The sequence below is a fragment of the Bombina bombina genome, chromosome 2, assembly GCF_027579735.1.
Source record: "Bombina bombina isolate aBomBom1 chromosome 2, aBomBom1.pri, whole genome shotgun sequence".
Taxonomy (NCBI): domain Eukaryota; kingdom Metazoa; phylum Chordata; class Amphibia; order Anura; family Bombinatoridae; genus Bombina; species Bombina bombina.
In genome coordinates this window covers 801,050,083-801,068,577 of record NC_069500.1, presented here as the reverse complement: position 1 = coordinate 801,068,577, position 18,495 = coordinate 801,050,083, and the positions used below count along the sequence as shown (strand labels likewise).

The following is an 18,495-nucleotide window of genomic DNA, read 5'->3' as shown; positions in this document are numbered from 1 at the left end:
TGCCTTTTCAGGACAAGCACTTCCAATTTGTTGCACTTCCATTTGGTCTGGCCACGGCTCCCAGAATATGCACAACGGTTCTGGGGGTGCTATTGGATGTGATCAGATCTCAGGGAATTGCTGTGGCGCCTTATCTAGACATCTTGGTTCAGGAGTCCTCTTTTCAACTATCCAAATCTCATACAGAGATGCTGTTGTCTTTTCTTCGTTCCCATGGGTGAAAGGTGAATTTGGAAAAGTTCTCTTGTTGCATCTACCAAAGTGTTTCCTATGGACTATAATAGATTCCCTGTCCATGAAGATTTTCCTGACAGAGGTCAGAAAGACCAAAATGTTTGCTTTCTGTCTTTCAATGCATGGAGGTGATTGGTCTGATGGTGGTATCCATGGACATCATTCCTTTTGCTCGGTTCCATCTATGACCGCTGCAACTCTGTATGTTTAGTCAATGGAATGAAGATCATTCAGATTTATCACAGAGGATAAATCTTGACCCTCTAACAATAGACTCTCTCGTGGTGGGTGTCGCAGGAGCATCTGTCTCGGGCACTTGCTTTCTGAGACATTCTTGGGAAATTGTGACTACGGATGCCAGCCTCTCGGGCTGGGGAGCTGTTAGGGGTCCTCTAAAGGCTCAGGGCCATTGGTCTTGGGAAGAGTCCTCTCTTCCCATAAAGAGAGTTGAGCTATCTTCAATGCCCTATTAGCGTGGCATCAACTGTCGTTGGTCCGGTGTATAAGATTCCAATCGGACAACATCACCTCAGTGACTTACATTAACCACCAGGGAGGGACTCTGAGCTCCTTAGACATGAAGGAGGTGACTCGCATTCTGCAGTGGGCAGAAGCACACAATTTTTTTTCTATCTGCCATCCACATTCCAGGAGTGGACAACTGGGAGGCTGCTTAGAAAATCTGACAGACCTTCATCTCGGGGAGTGGGCTCTCCATCCGGAGGTGTTCTCTCAGATATCCCTCAAGTGGTGGGTTCCAGAGTTGGATCAGATGACGTCACGCCAAAACGCCAAGGTTCCAAAGTACAGTTCAAGGTCAAGAGATCCTCAGGCCGTTCTGATAGATGCTCTAGCGGTTCCTTGGAGGTTTTCTCTGGCCTATGTTATCTGTTTGATAAGAGCAATGACTCGTGGAAGGAGAGCAAACAGGAGAGCATCAGTGATACTAATAGCTCCTGCATGGCCTCGCAGGATCTGGTTCGTGGATGTAGTAAGGATGTCATCTCTTCCTCCTTGGAGGTTACCTCAGAGGAAAGACCTTCTACTTCAGGGTCCTTTGCTCCATCCAAGCCTTGATTCTCTGAAGCTAACTGCTTGGAGATTGAACACCTAGTTCTGTCTAAACGTTTTTTTTTTCTGAAGCGGTCATTGAAACTATGATTCAGGCTCAAACCGGTTACTCAAGAATTTACCATAAGATATGGCGTAAATATCTTCATTGGTGTGGATCTAAGGGGTTCTCCTGGAGTGGCGTGAGGATTCCTTGGATTTTGTCTTTTTTCTTCAGGATGGCCTGGATAAGGGTTTATTGGTCAGTACCCTAAAGGGTCAGATTTCTGCCTTATCTATCCTTTTGCACAAACGTCTGGCAGACCTACTAGATGTTCAAGCCTTTGTACAGGCCCTGGTTAGAATCAGTAACAGGCCCTGTGTTTAAGGCCTGTTGCTCCCCTGTGGAGCCTTAATTTAGTTCTTAAAGGGACAGTCAACACCAGAATTTTTGTTGTTTAAAAAGAAAGATAATCCCTTTATTACCCATTCCCCAGTTTTGCATAACTAACAATGTTATAGAAATACTTTTTACCTCTGATTATCTTGTATCTATGCCTCTGCAAACTGCCCCCTTATTTCAGTTTTTGACAGACTTGCATTTTAGCCCATATGAACCTCCTAGGTTTAGCTTTCAACTAAGAATACCAAAAGAAGAAAGCAAAACTTTTGATAAAAGGAAATTGGAAAGTTGTTTAAAATAATATTCCCTATTTAAATCATGAGTTGTTTTTGGACTTAACTGTCCCTTTAAAGTTTTGCAGCAGGCTCAGTTTGAGCCAATGCATGTTGATATAAAAGTTATCCTGGAAAGTTTTGTTTCTTGTCATTTTTTCAGCTCTGCAGTGTGATTCACCGTACCTTATTTTTCATACTGATAAGGCGATCCTTCATACTAAATTGGGGTTTCTCCCTAAGGTGGTATCGGATCGAAACATTAATCGAGAAATTGTTGTTCCTTCTTTTTGTCCTAATCCTTCTTCTCAGAAGGAACGTCTCTTGCATAACTTGGATGTTGTGCGGGCACTAAAATTCTACTTGCAAGCTACTAAAGATTTTCGGTAATCTTCTGCCCTGTTTACTCTGGAAAATAAAAGGGTCTGAAGGCAACTTCCACTCTTTCCCCACTGGTTAAAGGGACATAAAACAAGTTAGGAGGATAGAGACAAAATATATGTACTTGAATTACTTTACCTGCAAATTTATTCTGCAGTGCCTCACCATTAACCCTTTAAGTTTCTGAATTGTACAGCTCTAATGGTCCTCTACTTACTTTTTATTTATAATTCAGCAGTTTTTTTTTTTTACGTTAACCTCAGGCACGTTTTCACCCTTGAGTTTTTCTTCCTTTCCATTTACTTCGGCTGAATGACTGGGGGTTATGGGTAAGGCATTTACACACATCAGCTTTGCTGGGGTGCTCTTTGCTGCCTCCTGCTGGCCTGGAGTTGAATATCCCACTAGTAATTGGAATGACGTGGACTCTCAATGTCCGGAAAGAAATTTATCAGGTTAGCATGAATTTTTTATATCCACCCTGCTGATGCTCAAAACTGTAAACTTCTTAGTCTCTGCTGCTATGGTTAGTAAGGGGGAAGATGCTTTTAGTTTTTTTTTTTTTTTCAGCTGTTGACAAAATCTGTTTAAATTTAGGAGCCAGTGAGAATTTGGAGGAGCCAGACAAACTTTTAGGAACCAGTGCCTCCCTGGCTTTGTGAAGCCCTGTTTTAAGCTAAACATTTAGACTTTGTAGACTTCCACTGTACACAATTATGTGCACTCTGTCGACATCACGTAATTAAAGGGACACTGAACCCAAATTATTTCATGTTTCAGATAGAGCATGCACTTTTTAAGCAACTTTCTAATTTACTCTTATCAATTTGTCTTTGTTCTTTTGCTATCTTTATTTGAAAAGGCATCTAAGCTAAGGAGCCAGACCATTTTTGGTTGAGAACCCTGGACAGCACTTTTTTATTGGTGCTGTCCAATCAGCAAGGACAACTCAGGTTGTGAACCAACACTTTTTTAGCTTTTCAAATAAAGATATCAAGAGAATGAAGAAAAATTGATAATGGGAGTAAATTAGAAAGTTACTTTAAAATTGCATGTTCTATCTGATTCTTGAAATATTGGGATGAAAAAGATTGAATACCTAAGTAATAAAAATATGCGGTTTGGTTATGCGGCATTTTGTGTAAGTCTCTTTAAATCATTTTAAAATCAACAGTTAAAACATTTTAAAGTTAGTGCTTTTTGTTAGCAACTTTTTTTTATTTTTTTATTTAAATACAGATATAATTTAACATATCTCTTAAAACCAGGTTTAACTGATGCCAGTTCTGGCAGAAATCTATGGGTCAGTGGCCTTTCTTCCTCCACAAGGGCTACAGATTTAAAGAATCTGTTCAGTAAGCATGGGAAAGTAAGTTGTAATTTTTTTTTCCATTTGTTTTTCTGATGTCATAAATTTGTGTTGCTCATTTTAACAGAATAGGAATCTGCATTTGTTAAAATCACTGTAGTATATTGTGCAGTTACCTTCTGTCTTAAGCTTTACCTTGGTCGACCTCTGGGTCCCAACTCTGTATTTGGTCTAAGTATCAGGCAGTCACTTTGTAAACCTTTTATATTTTGTTTTCCAGATCAAATGTTCATAGTGAGTTAAAACCTGCTTTAAAAGGGACAGTCGGCTCAAATTTTTGTTTAAAAAGATAGATAATCCCTTTATTAGCTATTCCCCAGTTTTGCATAGAAAATATGGTTATATTTAGGTTTGCACAGATACCATATTTTTTTTTTAAGATAGTACAAGTACTGATCCTTCCCCCCCCCCCCCCAACTTGTCAATTACGGATACTTTTTTATATCATGTGACAGTTTCTCAAGCACAATACAGACTAATGATCTTAGATAACTTATTATTATGAAGAACTGTAACTCAAAAGACATTATGAAATAATAAGTTTTGTTTTCTTGTTGTAAAAACTCGAAGAAATTTCACAGAACATGTTTATAAATAAAATATTACAATAAAATATATGAATAACAATACATAAAATATGTAAAATCAAAAACAACCAAAAGTGCAATACAGTTAAAAATTTAAGTGTTTTTCAAAAATTACCTTTTTATTATGTATAGTTGTAAGCATGCTCTTGTCATTTATTTAGGTAGTTGGTGCCAAGGTTGTAACAAATGCTCGTAGCCCGGGTGCACGCTGCTATGGATTTGTTACTATGTCTTCGTCAGAAGATGCAACAAAATGCATTGTCCACCTCCACCGTACAGAACTTCATGGAAAGATGATTTCTGTAGAGAAAGTAAGATCATTTTACACTGATTTTCCTGAGTACTAAATATTGCTTTGAAATGTGACGTGATGTTTTATGCATATAATTCTCACTACACTAATGGACTGTTTTCAATCAAAGAGCAGTATTTATTTCTATAAAATAATCTTACACATTCCTTTGAAGGGATTTAGAAATTAGGGACATGAATTCTTTTTTTTTGGGGGGGGGGGGGGGGGTTCAAATAGATGCATACATTTGCAATGGCACTAATTGGCCACAGTTTGCTGCCATTTGCTGCTCCAGACACTCACTACGTAGGTATGAAAATTTAAAGGGACAGTATACACCAATTTTCATTTAACTGCATGTAATAGACACTACTATAAAGATTAATATGCACAGATACGGATATAAAAATCCAGTATAAAACCGTTTAAAAAAAGCTTCCAGTCTAGCTCTGTTTAAAAGGTTACTGGAATACCACTGCAAGTGAGAAATAGCAGACACTCCCCCTTCCTTTTGCTTATGCAAAGACTCTTTGCACAAACAGAAGCAAGCTGGAGTAAGTATACATCGGTATTCTCCTAAAACTTTTGGGGTTCTGTTAGGAGTCTGAAATTCAGAGCAATGTTAATTAAAAATAAGCAAAGCTATCCATTTAAAAAAATAAAAAAAAAAAAAATCTATCGGCTATATAAATGTATCATCTACATAACATTTATGCCAAGAAAAATATAGTGTATGTCTGTTTTTAAAAACCGTATATTGTAAAGGTGGTTTTAATTTACTAATTCAGACAGATCAAGCCTGGGGGGGGGGGGACCTTTCTAATTTACTTCTATTTAATTTACTTCATTCTCTTGTTCTTAGCTTTATTGCATTACATACCCTAGGTAGGATCAGAAGTTGCGATGCACTACTGGGAGCTAGCTGCTGATTGGTTGCTGCACATATATGCCCCCTATCACTGGCTCACCTGATGTGTTCAGCTAGCTCCCAGTTGTGCATTGCTGCTCCTTAAACAAATGCCATGTAAGTAAATTGGAAAATCCATTAAAAATCGTATGCTCTATATGAATGATAAAATATATTTTTTTGTTTCATGTCCCTTTAAGGCATTTCTTCAGGCTGTTTTAAGATTTGGAGGCCATAGTTCATTTAAATGTGCTTCTCTTGGTGTAGTTTATGCAGGGAGGCAGACCTTGTTTAAGTTTTTTTGTGTTTTTTCACCTCAAGGCAAAAAACGAGCCTGCTGGAAAGAAACCTGACAAGAAAGACGATGCCAAGTCAGACAAGACATCCAGCAATGAAAGGCGGCATTCAACTGAAAAGTCAGAAAAGTAAGAAATCTGAAAAAGCCTTTTTTTTTTTTTTTTAAATGTCATTTTTCATTTTAATACCTTTTTTAGAGATACAATTTTGTAAAGTTATTGGTATTTGAATATTCTAGGTAAGACGTTTAACCCTCTCATGCCAGGTTGCAAGTGCTTAGATCGCAATGAAGTTCTACAGTAAACACTTTCTCATATATAAAATGACATGATTGTTGAATCGATCACGTGATTTCAAGGCCGGGATCAGATCATGGGGGGGCTGTCTACGCTGCTAGGCAAGCCCCAGTCCGGTTCTTGCTTGCGTTATAAAGGGGGGAGGTTGCAGGATGCAATGTAAAATGGGATGTTCCATTCTGTCCCAACGGCGTTAAAGCACAGCGCTGTTATTACAGCATAGAACGTCCTAATGGCGTGAAGTGGTTAAATAGTCTGCATTAATGTAACTTTAATATCAAATACTTTCTCAAATCAGTTTTTAGGTAATCATTAAAGGGACAGTCAAGTCCAAAAAAACTTTCATGATTTAAAAAGGGCATGTAATTTTAAACAACTTTCCAGTTTACTTTTATCACCAATTTTGCTTTGTTCTCTTGGTATTCTTAGTTGAAAGCTAAACCTAGGAGGTTCATATGCTAATTTCTTAGACCTTGAAGACTGTCCATTTAAATGTGGCATTCATATAGACTGCTAATGTTTCTAATACCAGCTCACTTTTGTATGGATGATTAATAGTGTAAGTTTAGTTTCTGTCATCAAAAAATATTTTTGAATAGTTATATACAATGAAAACTGTATTTGTTTAAAATGAATTTCCATAAAGTTATTTTGACTAATTACATTTCAAAGTGCTGTGTTGGGGGCATCCATTTTAGAAGGTTGATATGTCAAATTTAAGCTGTTGGCAGAGATGCTGCCCGTACATGTAATTTATTAAAGAGAATCTGATGTGGCCTTCAATGGCTTAAAGTTAGCATATGAGCCTACCTATGTTTTGCTTTCACCAAGAAAACAAATTTGATAATAAAAGTGAATTTAAAATTGCATGCCCTATCTGAATCACGAGTTTAGTTTTGACTAGACTGCCCCTTTAAGGTTGATTTCAGGCAATTTTGTGCCTGCCTGGGCAAACTACAATCAATTGTGACAATTTCATTACCTCTTGTGTTTAAATAAAAATACACATACACACAGACACACACATTTTATAGGAAGAATATGTATTTGCAGTAGGAGGGTTCCTTTAATTTCAAGTCTGAAGTACATTAAAGGGTGACTAAAGCAAAATAGAGTAACAATAAAAACTGCATTCTAACTTTAAGGGACTTTGTACTGTGTTTGATGTAGAACTATGGTCTTGATATGATTCCGGTACATGGCGATGCCTTTATTATTTTACTGGGTTCTGTGCTTTGTTTCCACCCACGAAGGGTGGGACTTGGTTTCGCACGCTTATCCGTTCAGGTGGTGGTACTTTGAGCAGTGTTCTCTTGCAGCTCCTAAGTCCGCTTGTCACAATATTCTACAAGCGATCTTAGGCACGCTGTTCGGAAGGTAGCGGTGGTCACGTGGAATCGGGTAGGGGCCGCAGCAGAGCTGTGACTGTGTTTCTCTGGGACCAGTGTGTTTTTATAACAGGGCCCACGTGAGGAGTGTGGGGTATAAATTAAACCGCACCTGACTCTCTACTTATTTTAAACACTTTGGGCTTTAATTCAAAAGTTTATTAAAGACACAGGACACTGTTTTTATTTGAACTGATTTGTTCTGTTTATCAGTGACTTGACCACTCTTGCTTTTACTTCTGTTACTATGGATGACATTGAACACTGTACATGTCCTATGTGTTTAGATGCCATTGTGGAACCCCCTGTTATGTTTTGCCCCCCATGTATTGAGAGGGCTTTACAGTATAAGGAGCAGATTTTCTTTAATAAAGATATCTAATGACTGTTCTCAGACTGATGAGATTCAGGGTATGCTGCAACTTTCTCCCCAGGCGTCACAGCCTTTAACACCCGCACAAACGACACCATATTCTTCAACGGCGTCTGCTTCTTTCACTCTGCAGGATATGGCTGCAGTTATGTCATCCACTCTTTTAGAAATGTTATCTAAGTTGCCAGTTACAGGGCAAACGTAGTAGGAAAGAGGCCCAGGTGGTCCCTGTGACTTCTGATGCTTTGATGGCGATCTCCGATGTACCCTCCCAAGGCTCTGAAGTGGGGGGTAGGGAGGCTCTGTCTGAAGGGGAACTGTCTGACTCGGGAAGTGCATTGCCCCAGACAGATTTGGACATAATGTTTTTAAGATTTAAGCTTGAACACCTCCGCCTGTTACTACGGGAGGTTTTGATGACTCTGGACTGTGACTATTGTGGTCCCTCCAGAGAAATTGTGTAAGATGGACAGATACTTGGAGGTTCCTTCTTATCCTGACGTTTTTCCGGTTCCTAAGAGAATTTCGGAAATTGTTGCTAGGGAATGGGGAAGACCGGGTATCCCGTTCTCCCCTTCCCCTATGTTTAAGAAAATGTACCCTATAGCTGGCTCCGTTCGGGACTTGTGGCAGACGATCCCTAAGGTGGAGGGAGCTATTTCTACTCTGGCGAAACGTACAACTATCCCTATAGAGGACAGTTGCGCTTTCAAAGACCCCATGGATAAGAAGTTGGAGGGTCTTCTCAAGAAACTCTGTTCATCAAGGGTTTTTATTGCAACCGGCAGCCTGCATTGTAACAGTCACGACTGCTTTCTGGTTTGACGCCCTAGAAGAGTCTCTTAGAACTGAGACTCCTTTGGAAGAAATACAAGATAAAATTAAGGCCCTTAAGCTGGCTAATTCTTTTATTATGGACGCTTCCTTTCAGATCACAAAATTGGCGGCTAAGAGTTCAGGGTTCTCCATCTTAGCACGAAGAGCCTTATGGTTAAAATCTTGGTCTGCGGACGTGTCCTCTAAATTAAAGCTTTTGGCTATTCCTTTCAAGGGAAAGACCCTATTCGGCCTGACTTGAAAGAAATAATTTCTGACATTACAGGAGGTAAGGGTCACCTTCTCCCTCAAGATGAGACATCTAAACAAAGGGGACAACAGTAATTTTCGTTCCTTTCGAAATTTCAAGGGAATCCCCTCTTCCGCTAAACAGGAAGGGAGTTATTCACAAGCCAAGCCCACATGGAGACCCAACCAGTTTTGGAACAAGGGTAAACAACCCAAGAAGCCTGTCGCTGCGACCACGACAGCATGAAGGGGCGGCCCCCGATCCATGACCGGATCTAGTAGGGGGCAGAGTTCCTTTGTCCAGGCTTGGATAATAGACCTTCAGGATCCCTGGACACTAGAAATTGTGTCTCAAGGGTATCAGTTGGAGTTCAAAAATTCCTTCCCCAGAGGAAGGTTTCTTTCACGATTGTCTGTAGACCAGATAAAGAGGCGTTAAGTTGTATAAGAGACCTCTCCTCCATGGGAGTAATTTGTCACGTTCCAATACAGGGACAGGGGTTTTACTCAAATCTTTGTAGTTCCCAAAAAAGAGGGAACGTTTCGACCCATTTTAGATCTCAAGTCTAAACAAGTTTCTCAGAGTTCCATCCTTCAAGATGGAGACTATTCGGACAATTTTTCCATTGATCCAGGAGGGTCAATATGACTACCGTTGGTTTAAAGGATGCATATCTTCATATTCCTATCCTCAGAGATCATCAAAAGTTCCTGAGGTTTGCCTTTCTGGACAAACCTTTTCAGTTTGTGGCCCTTCCTTTCGTTCTGGCCACGGCACCCAGAATATTCACAAAGGTTCTGGGGTCTCTGCTGGCGGTTCTCGGGCCGCGGGGCATTGCAGTGGCACCTTATCTGGATGATATTCTGATCCAGGCGTCTTATCAGCTGACGAAATCTCATACAGACATTGTTCTGTCCTTTCTAAGGACTCACGGGTGGAAGGTGAATCTAGAAAAGAGTTCACTAATTCTAAAGACGAGGGTTCCTTTCCTGGGAACTCAGACTATGAAAATTTTTCTGACGGAAGTCAGAAAGTTAATGATCCTGAATACATGCCAATCCTCGGCGGTCAGTGGCTCAGTGCATGGAGGCGATTGGATTGATGGTGGCTGCAATGGACATCATTTCGTTTTCATCTCAGACTTCTACAACTTAGCATGCTCAGACAATGGAATGGAGATTATGCAAATTTATCTTCTCAAATAGATCTGGATCAGGAGACAAGGGACTCTCTTCTTTGGTGGTTGTCGCTGGATCTGTCCCAAGGGATGTTTCCGCAGACCCTCATGGTAGTGATAGTGACAACGGACGCCAGCCTGATAGGGTGGGGTGCAGTCTGGAACTCCCTGAAGGCTCAGGGTGTGTGGACTCGGTCGGAGTCTCTACTTCCCATCAATATTCGGGAGTTGAAAGCCATATTCAATGCGTTTCAAGCTTGGCCTCGGCCAAATTCATCAGATTCCAGTCGGACAACATCATGACTGTTGCTTACATCAATCATCAGGGAGGGACAAGGAGTTCCTTAGCGATGACAGAAGTATCCAAGATAATTTGGTGGGCGGGAAGCTCACTTTTATCTGTCAGCAATCTACATCCCAGGAGTGGACAACTGGGAGGCAGATTTTTTTGAGCAGACAGAAGTTTCATCCGGGGGAATGGGAACTCCACCGGGAGGTCTTTGCCGACCTGATTCTCAGATGGGGCAGGCCGGAACTGGATCTTATAGTGTCTCGTCAGAATGCCAAGCTTCCGATATACGGATCCAGGGATCCTCAGGCCGAACTGATAGATGCCTTGGCAGTGCCTTGGTCATTCAACCTAGCTTATGTGTTCCCTCCATTTGCTCTCCTTCCCCGGGTGATTGCTCAGATTGGAGAAAGGGTTGTCAGCAAGTTCCTTAAAGGGACAAATTTCTGCTTTGTCTATTTTGTTACACAAACGTCTGGTAGATATTCTGGATGTTCAATCTTTTTGTCAGGCTCTGACTAGAATCAGGCCTGTGTTTAGACCAATTGCTCCTCCTTGGAGTTTGAATTTAGTTCTTAATGTTCTTCAAGGGGTTCCGTTTGAACCTATGCATTCCATAGATATTAAGTTATCTTGGAAAGTTTTATTTTTGGTTGCTATTTCTTCTGCTCTCAGAGTTTCTGAGCTTTCAGCATTACAATGTGATTCTCCTTATCTTATTTTTCATTCCGATAAGGTAGTGTTGCGTACCAAACCTGGTTTTCTTCCTAAGGTTGTTTCCAAAAAAAATAATCAGGAAATTGTTGTACCTTCATTGTGTCCTAATCCTTCAAAGGAGCGTCTGTTACATAATTTGGACGTAGTCCGTGTCCTGAAGTTTTACTTCAAGTCGACTAAGGAATTTCGTCAATCATCTTCATTATTATTCTGGGATTCGTAGGGGTCAGAAAGCTACGGCTACCTCTTTCTTTTTGGCTGAAGAGTATCATCCGTTTTGCATACGAGACTGCTGGACAACAGCCTCCTGAACTAATTACAGCTCATTCCACTAAAGCTGTGGCTTCCTCATTGGCATTTAAAAATGATGCTTCTGTTGAACAGATTTGCAAGGCTGCAACTTGGTAGTCTCTTCATACTTTTTCTAAATTTTACAAATTTTATACATTTGCCTCGGCCGAGGCTGTTTTTGGGAGAAAGGTTCTTCAAGCAGTGGTGCCTTCCGTTTAGGTTACTGTCTTGTCCCTCCCTTTCATCTGTGTCCTATAGCTTTGGTATTGTATCCCATAAGGATGAAATCCGTGGACTCATCGTATCTTGTAAAAGAAAAGGAAATTTATGCTTACCTGATAAATTTATTTCTTTTAAGATAAGAGTCCACGGCCCACCCTGTCGTTTTCTAAGAAAGGTTTTTATTTTTGTTAAATTTCAGTCACCTCTGCACCTTGGCTTTTCCTTTCTCTTCCTAACTTCGGTCGAATGACTGGAGTGGGAGGGAAGGGAAGAGATATATATACAGCTCTGCTGTGGTGCTCTTTGCCTCCTCCTGCAGACCAGGAGGCGATATACAATAAGTAATGATGAAATCCGTGGACTCGTATCGTAAAAGAAATAAATTTATCAGGTAAACATAAATTTCCTTTTCTACTGAAAATTCCAGTACTTCAGTATTGGCTATAGAAACGTTAAGTAAACCATAATCGGCATCAGAAAATCGGTGATGAAAGTATTCCTGCAGCTGCTTTAAAGGGACACTAAAGTCAAAATTTAATGATTTAGATAAAGAGCATGCAATTTTAATAGACTTTGCGATGTAGGGTACATTGTTCCTTTCATTGTGCAAGTATTTTCCAAATTCATTTTATTGTGCTTTGTAAATCGGTTTAGTGTAATTTATTTATTCTCTTTAGGTCCTCACCAAGTAAGAAAGATGAAGAAACTGATAAAAAAGATGATGCAGTAGATAAAGACAAAGACTCAGAGGAAGCACAGTCTGGAACAGATAGGTCAAGGTCTACCAAATCTGGTGAGATAAAAGTATTTGTAATTAACATTAAAACTCTGCATATCAAATTTTAAAGGAAAGTTCTAGGGCTGCAACAACTAATCGGTATTATTAATCTATTGGCAACTATTTTTATGATCAATCTTACCGATAAGTTGTGGCATCCCTAGAAAGTTCTGAAGAGAGATGCATGTTTAAAAAAACTACTAATTTGTTAGCAAGTTTACTTGCCTCCAAATTGCTCTAGGTTTGTGCAGGCTTTGAAAATAGTTTTCAGAGGCAGAGTTTTCATTCTAATACTTATTTAGTTCACTTAATTTTAAATTCATTGTGGGTTTCTAGTGTATATTAGGATTTTACAAAGTGTAGGAGCTAGCCCTTACAAATGATACTCACATTGCCAAGGCATTTTTTAAAAAAAAAAAATTTTTTTTAGGAGTTCTGTTAAACCATTTTGCCTAGTCTAAAACAGCTGCTGTGAACATGCACATCTTAGAGGGAAATGTGACCTAGATAATAGACTTATCTATTGTAAATAAGGGGTTTCTTGTCCATGTAAGGCGGGTATTGCAAAGAATGAGAAGTAATTGAAAATGTTAAGAAATGTAATTTACTTTGAACCCCTATGGCACTTTATACTTTTATTGGACTTAAATACACAATCTCTCTTCCATGCGGATTTAGGCAGATATTCCAATATATTTACTTCTAGCTAGTCTCTAACAAGAACAAACTAGTACAGAAATGGGAATATAAACGATTACTAGTTCCAGTTGAAACAGAGTTTAAACTAATATCTGTGATACATGGATATCTATAGTACGTTGAACTGAAACTACAGGAATTGAGGTTTGAAATATGTTCTTCCTAAAAGCATTTAATCTAAGGTGTGCATTGAAGACTGTTTCTTTGCATAGATGCATCCCTGTGTTCTTCTTTGTGATTTCAATGGAGCCAATTGCTACTCTTAAAGAGACTCAAGTCAAAATTAAACTTTCATGATTCAGATAGAGATGCAATTTTAAACAACTTTCCAATTTACTGCATTTAACAATGTGCAGTCTTTTTTTATTTATAGTTTGAGTCAACAGCTTCTACTGAGCCTGTGCAAGAATTTACAGAATATATGTATATGCATTTATGATTGGCTGATAGCTGTCACATGATACAGGGGGAGTTGAAATACTTTACTTTGAAATTTGTCAGATATAAATCTACTGCTCATTTGCTATTGCATTTTATCATGCATTTAATTATACAAACCTGCTGTATTTACTGGTCCTTCAAGCAGTACAGTTTTGTCCGGAGTCACTAACAGCTGCTTTCTGGGACCTTTTTCATTTGTGTAGTAAAGGCTTCCTTAATAAAGTTGATTTTTATAGAAAATAACTCGCCTTCTCACTAAAGTTACAGGCACCAATAAAACAGTATTACAGGTGAGCAGTCTAAAAGCACCACAATCTTTGGAACCTCTGAATAATGCAAAATGACCAGTTTGAAGAACTTTAGAGAATTGTAATGCCTGAAATTTTGATTTTCTGTATAACATTTTTACTACATAATTGACAAAACATGACACCAGGATTGTGGCTTCTTCCTATGTATCACATTGCTCATGTCAATTACCACCAGACTTGAAACAAATTAAGGTAGCAAGCATAGCCAACATAATATACATCTTCATATCAGTTAACTTGATTTTCTTCTGTTATGTGCGATCAGTCCACGGGTCATCATTACTTCTGGGATATAACTCCTCCCCAACAGGAAATGCAAGAGGATTCACCCAGCAGAGCTGATATAGCTCCTCCCCTCTACGTCAGTCCCAGTCATTCTCTTGCACCCAACGACTAGATAGGATGTGTGAGAGGACTATGGTGATTATACTTAGTTTTTATGACTTCAATCAAAAGTTTGTTATTTTACAATAGCACCGGAGCGTGTTATTACTTCTCTGGCAGAGTTTGAAGAAGAATCTACCAGAGTTTATTACTATGATTTTAACCGGAGTAGTTAAGATCATATTGCTGTTCTCGGCCATCTGAGGGAGGTAAAGACTTCAGATCAGGGGACAGCGGGCAGATGAATCTGCATTGAGGTATGTAGCAGTTTTTATTTTCTGAATGGAATTGATGAAAAAATCCTGCTATACCGTTATAATGACATGTATGTATACACTTCAGTATTCTGGGAATGGTTTTTCACCGGAACTACTCTGTTAAAGGTCACTAATCCTTTTAATAAATATTGTCATGTTAAACGTTTTTGCTGGAATGTAGAATCGTTTACATTGCTGAGGTACTGAGTAAATAAATGTTTGGGCATTATTTTCCACTTGGCAGTTGTCTGCTTTAAATTGTGACAGTTTCGTTTCTCCTCACTGCTGTGTGTGAGAGGGAGGGGGCCGTTTTGGCGCTCTTTTGCTACGCATCAAAAAATTCCAGTCAGCTACTATTATATTTCCTGCATGATCCGGTTCACTGACAGATCTCAGGGGTCTTCAAACTTCTTTGAAGGGAGGTACATTCTCTCAGCAGAGCTGTGAGAATTTTTATTGACTGTGAATAAAAACGTTACTCTATAATTTTTTATGTCAAATTTAGTTATTTACTAATGGGAACAAACCTTTGCTAAAAGTTGTGTTATTTTAAACTTGATGCTATAACTGTTTCAGTTCATTATCTCAACTGTCATTTAATCGTTAAAGTACCTCTTTGAGGCACAGTACGTTTTTGCTAAAAAAGATTATAACCAGGTTGCAAGTTATTGCTAGTGTGTTAAACATGTCTGACTCAGAGAATATCTGTGTCATTTGTTCCAATGCCAAGGTGGAGCCCAATAGAAATTTATGTACTAACTGTATTGATGCTACTTTAAATAAAAGTCAATTTGTACAATGTGAACAAATTTCACCAAACTGCGAGGGAAGAGTTATGCCGACTAACTCGCCTCACGCGGCAGTACCTGCATCTCCCGCCCGGGAGGTGAGTGATATTATGGCGCCTAATACATCTGGGCGGCCATTACAGATAACATTACATGATATGGCTACTGTTATGACTGAAGTTTTGTCTAAATTACCAGAACTAAGAGGCAAGCGTGATCACTCTGGGGTGAGAACAGAGTGCGCTGACAATACTAGGGCCATGTCTGATACTGCGTCACAGCTTGCAGAGCATGAGGACGGAGAGCTTCATTCTGTGGGTGACGGTTCTGATCCAAACAGATTGGATTCAGATATTTCAAATTTTAAATTTAAATTGGAGAACCTCCGTGCATTACTAGGGGAGGTCTTAGCAGCTCTCAATGATTGTAACACCGTTGCAATACCAGAGAAAATGTGTAGGTTGGATAAATACTTTGCGGTACCGGCGAGTACTGACGTTTTTCCTATACCTAAGAGATTAACTGAAATTGTTACTAAGGAGTGGGATAGACCCGGTGTGCCGTTCTCACCCCCTCCAATATTTAGAAAGATGTTTCCAATAGACGCCACTACTCGGGACTTATGGCAAACGGTCCCTAAGGTGGAGGGAGCAGTTTCTACTTTAGCTAAGCGTACCACTATCCCGGTGGAGGATAGCTGTGCTTTTTCAGATCCAATGGATAAAAAATTAGAGGGTTACCTTAAGAAAATGTTTGTTCAACAAGGTTTTATATTGCAACCCCTTGCATGTATCGCGCCGATTACGGCTGCGGCAGCATTTTGGATTGAGTCTCTGGAAGAGAACCTTAGTTCGTCTACGCTAGACGACATTATGGACAGGCTTAGAGTCCTTAAACTAGCCAATTCATTCATTTCGGAGGCCGTAGTACATTTAACTAAACTTACGGCTAAGAACTCTGGATTCGCCATACAGGCACGTAGAGCACTGTGGCTAAAATCCTGGTCAGCTGATGTTACTTCTAAGTCTAAATTACTTAATATACCTTTCAAGGGGCAGTCTTTATTTGGGCCCGGGTTGAAAGAAATTATCGCTGACATTACAGGAGGTAAGGGCCACGCCCTACCTCAAGACAAAGCCAAAGCTAAGGCTAGACAGTCTAATTTTCGTTCCTTTCGGAATTTCAAACCTGGAGCAGCGTCAACCTCCACTGCACCAAAACAGGAAGGAGCTGTTGCTCGTTACAGACAAGGCTGGAAACCTAACCAGTCCTGGAATAAGGGCAAACAGACCAGGAAACCTGCTGCTGCCCCAAAGACAGCATGAACCGAGAGCCCCCGATCCGGGACCGGATCTAGTGGGGGGCAGACTTTCTCTCTTCGCTCAGGCCTGGGCAAGAGATGTTCAGGATCCCTGGGCGCTGGAGATCATATCTCAGGGATACCTTCTAGACTTCAAATTATCTCCCCCAAAAGGGAGATTTCATCTGTCAAGGTTGTCAACAAACCAGATAAAGAAAGAAGCGTTTCTACGCTGTGTACAAGATCTGTTATTAATGGGAGTGATCCATCCAGTTCCGCGGTCGGAACAAGGACAAGGTTTCTACTCAAACCTGTTTGTGGTTCCCAAAAAAGAGGGAACTTTCAGGCCAATCTTAGATTTAAAGATTCTAAACAAATTCCTAAGAGTTCCATCGTTCAAAATGGAAACTATTCGGACAATCTTACCTATGATCCAAAAGGGTCAGTACATGACCACAGTGGATTTAAAAGATGCTTACCTTCACATACCGATTCACAAAGATCATCAACGGTATCTACGGTTTGCCTTCCTAGACAGGCACTACCAGTTTGTAGCTCTTCCATTCGGATTGGCTACGGCCCCAAGAATCTTCACAAAGGTTCTGGGCGCCCTTCTGGCGGTACTAAGACCGCGAGGGATTTCGGTAGCTCCGTACCTAGACGACATTCTAATACAAGCTTCAAGCTTTCAAACTGCCAAGTCTCATACAGAGTTAGTTCTGGCATTTCTAAGGTCGCATGGATGGAAAGTGAACGAAAAGAAAAGTTCTCTTTTTCCTCTCACAAGAGTTCCATTCTTGGGGACTCTTATAGATTCTGTAGAAATGAAGATTTACCTGACAGAAGACAGGTTAACAAGGCTTCAGGATGCATGCCGTGTCCTTCATTCCATTCAACACCCGTCAGTGGCTCAATGCATGGAGGTGATCGGCTTAATGGTAGCGGCAATGGACATAGTACCTTTTGCACGCCTACACCTCAGACCGCTGCAATTGTGCATGCTAAGTCAGTGGAATGGGGATTACTCAGATTCGTCCCCTACCCTGAATCTGAATCAAGAGACCAGAAATTCTCTTCTATGGTGGCTTTATCGGCCACACCTGTCCAGGGGGATGCCATTCAGCAGGCCAGACTGGACAATCGTAACAACAGACGCCAGCCTACTAGGTTGGGGCGCTGTCTGGAATTCTCTGAAGACTCAGGGATTATGGAATCAGGAGGAGAGTCTCCTTCCAATAAACATTCTGGAATTGAGGGCAGTTCTCAATGCCCTTCTAGCTTGGCCCCAATTAACAACTCAGGGGTTCATCAGGTTTCAGTCGGACAATATCACGACTGTAGCTTACATCAACCATCAGGGAGGGACAAGAAGCTCCCTAGCAATGATGGAAGTATCAAAGATAATTCGCTGGGCAGAGTCTCACTCTTGCCACCTGTCAGCAATCCACATCCCGGGAGTGGAAAACTGGGAGGCGGATTTCTTGAGTCGCCAGACTTTTCATCCGGGAGAGTGGGAACTTCATCCGGAGATTTTTGCCCAAATACTTCGACGTTGGGGCAAACCAGAGATAGATCTCATGGCGTCTCGCCAGAACGCCAAACTTCCTCACTACGGGTCCAGATCCAGGGATCCGGAAGCGGTTCTGATAGATGCTTTGACAGCACCTTGGAACTTCGGGATGGCTTATGTGTTTTCCACCCTTCCCGCTGCTTCCTCGATTGATTGCGAAAATCAAACAAGAGAGAGCATCTGTGATTCTAATAGCGCCTGCATGGCCACGCAGGACTTGGTATGCAGATCTAGTGGACATGTCATCCTGTCCGCCTTGGTCTCTACCTCTGAGACAGGACCTTCTGATACAGGGTCCATTCAAACATCAAAATCTAACTTCTCTGAAACTGACTGCTTGGAAATTGAACGCTTGA

General features: G+C 40.5%; 1 protein-coding gene across 2 annotated transcripts in view; it reads left to right on the top strand.

The window, feature by feature from the left end:
* LOC128649625 (scaffold attachment factor B2) overlaps window positions 1-18,495 on the top strand; it is a 69,723-nt gene that overhangs the window by 20,900 nt on the left and 30,328 nt on the right. For both annotated transcript variants that reach the window (XM_053702990.1, XM_053702991.1), the window contains exons 7-10: window positions 3,609-3,709; window positions 4,458-4,607; window positions 5,817-5,920; window positions 12,289-12,404. In XM_053702990.1, the coding sequence (XP_053558965.1) occupies window positions 3,609-3,709; window positions 4,458-4,607; window positions 5,817-5,920; window positions 12,289-12,404 (471 nt within the window). The remainder of the gene's footprint in view (window positions 1-3,608; window positions 3,710-4,457; window positions 4,608-5,816; window positions 5,921-12,288; window positions 12,405-18,495) is intronic.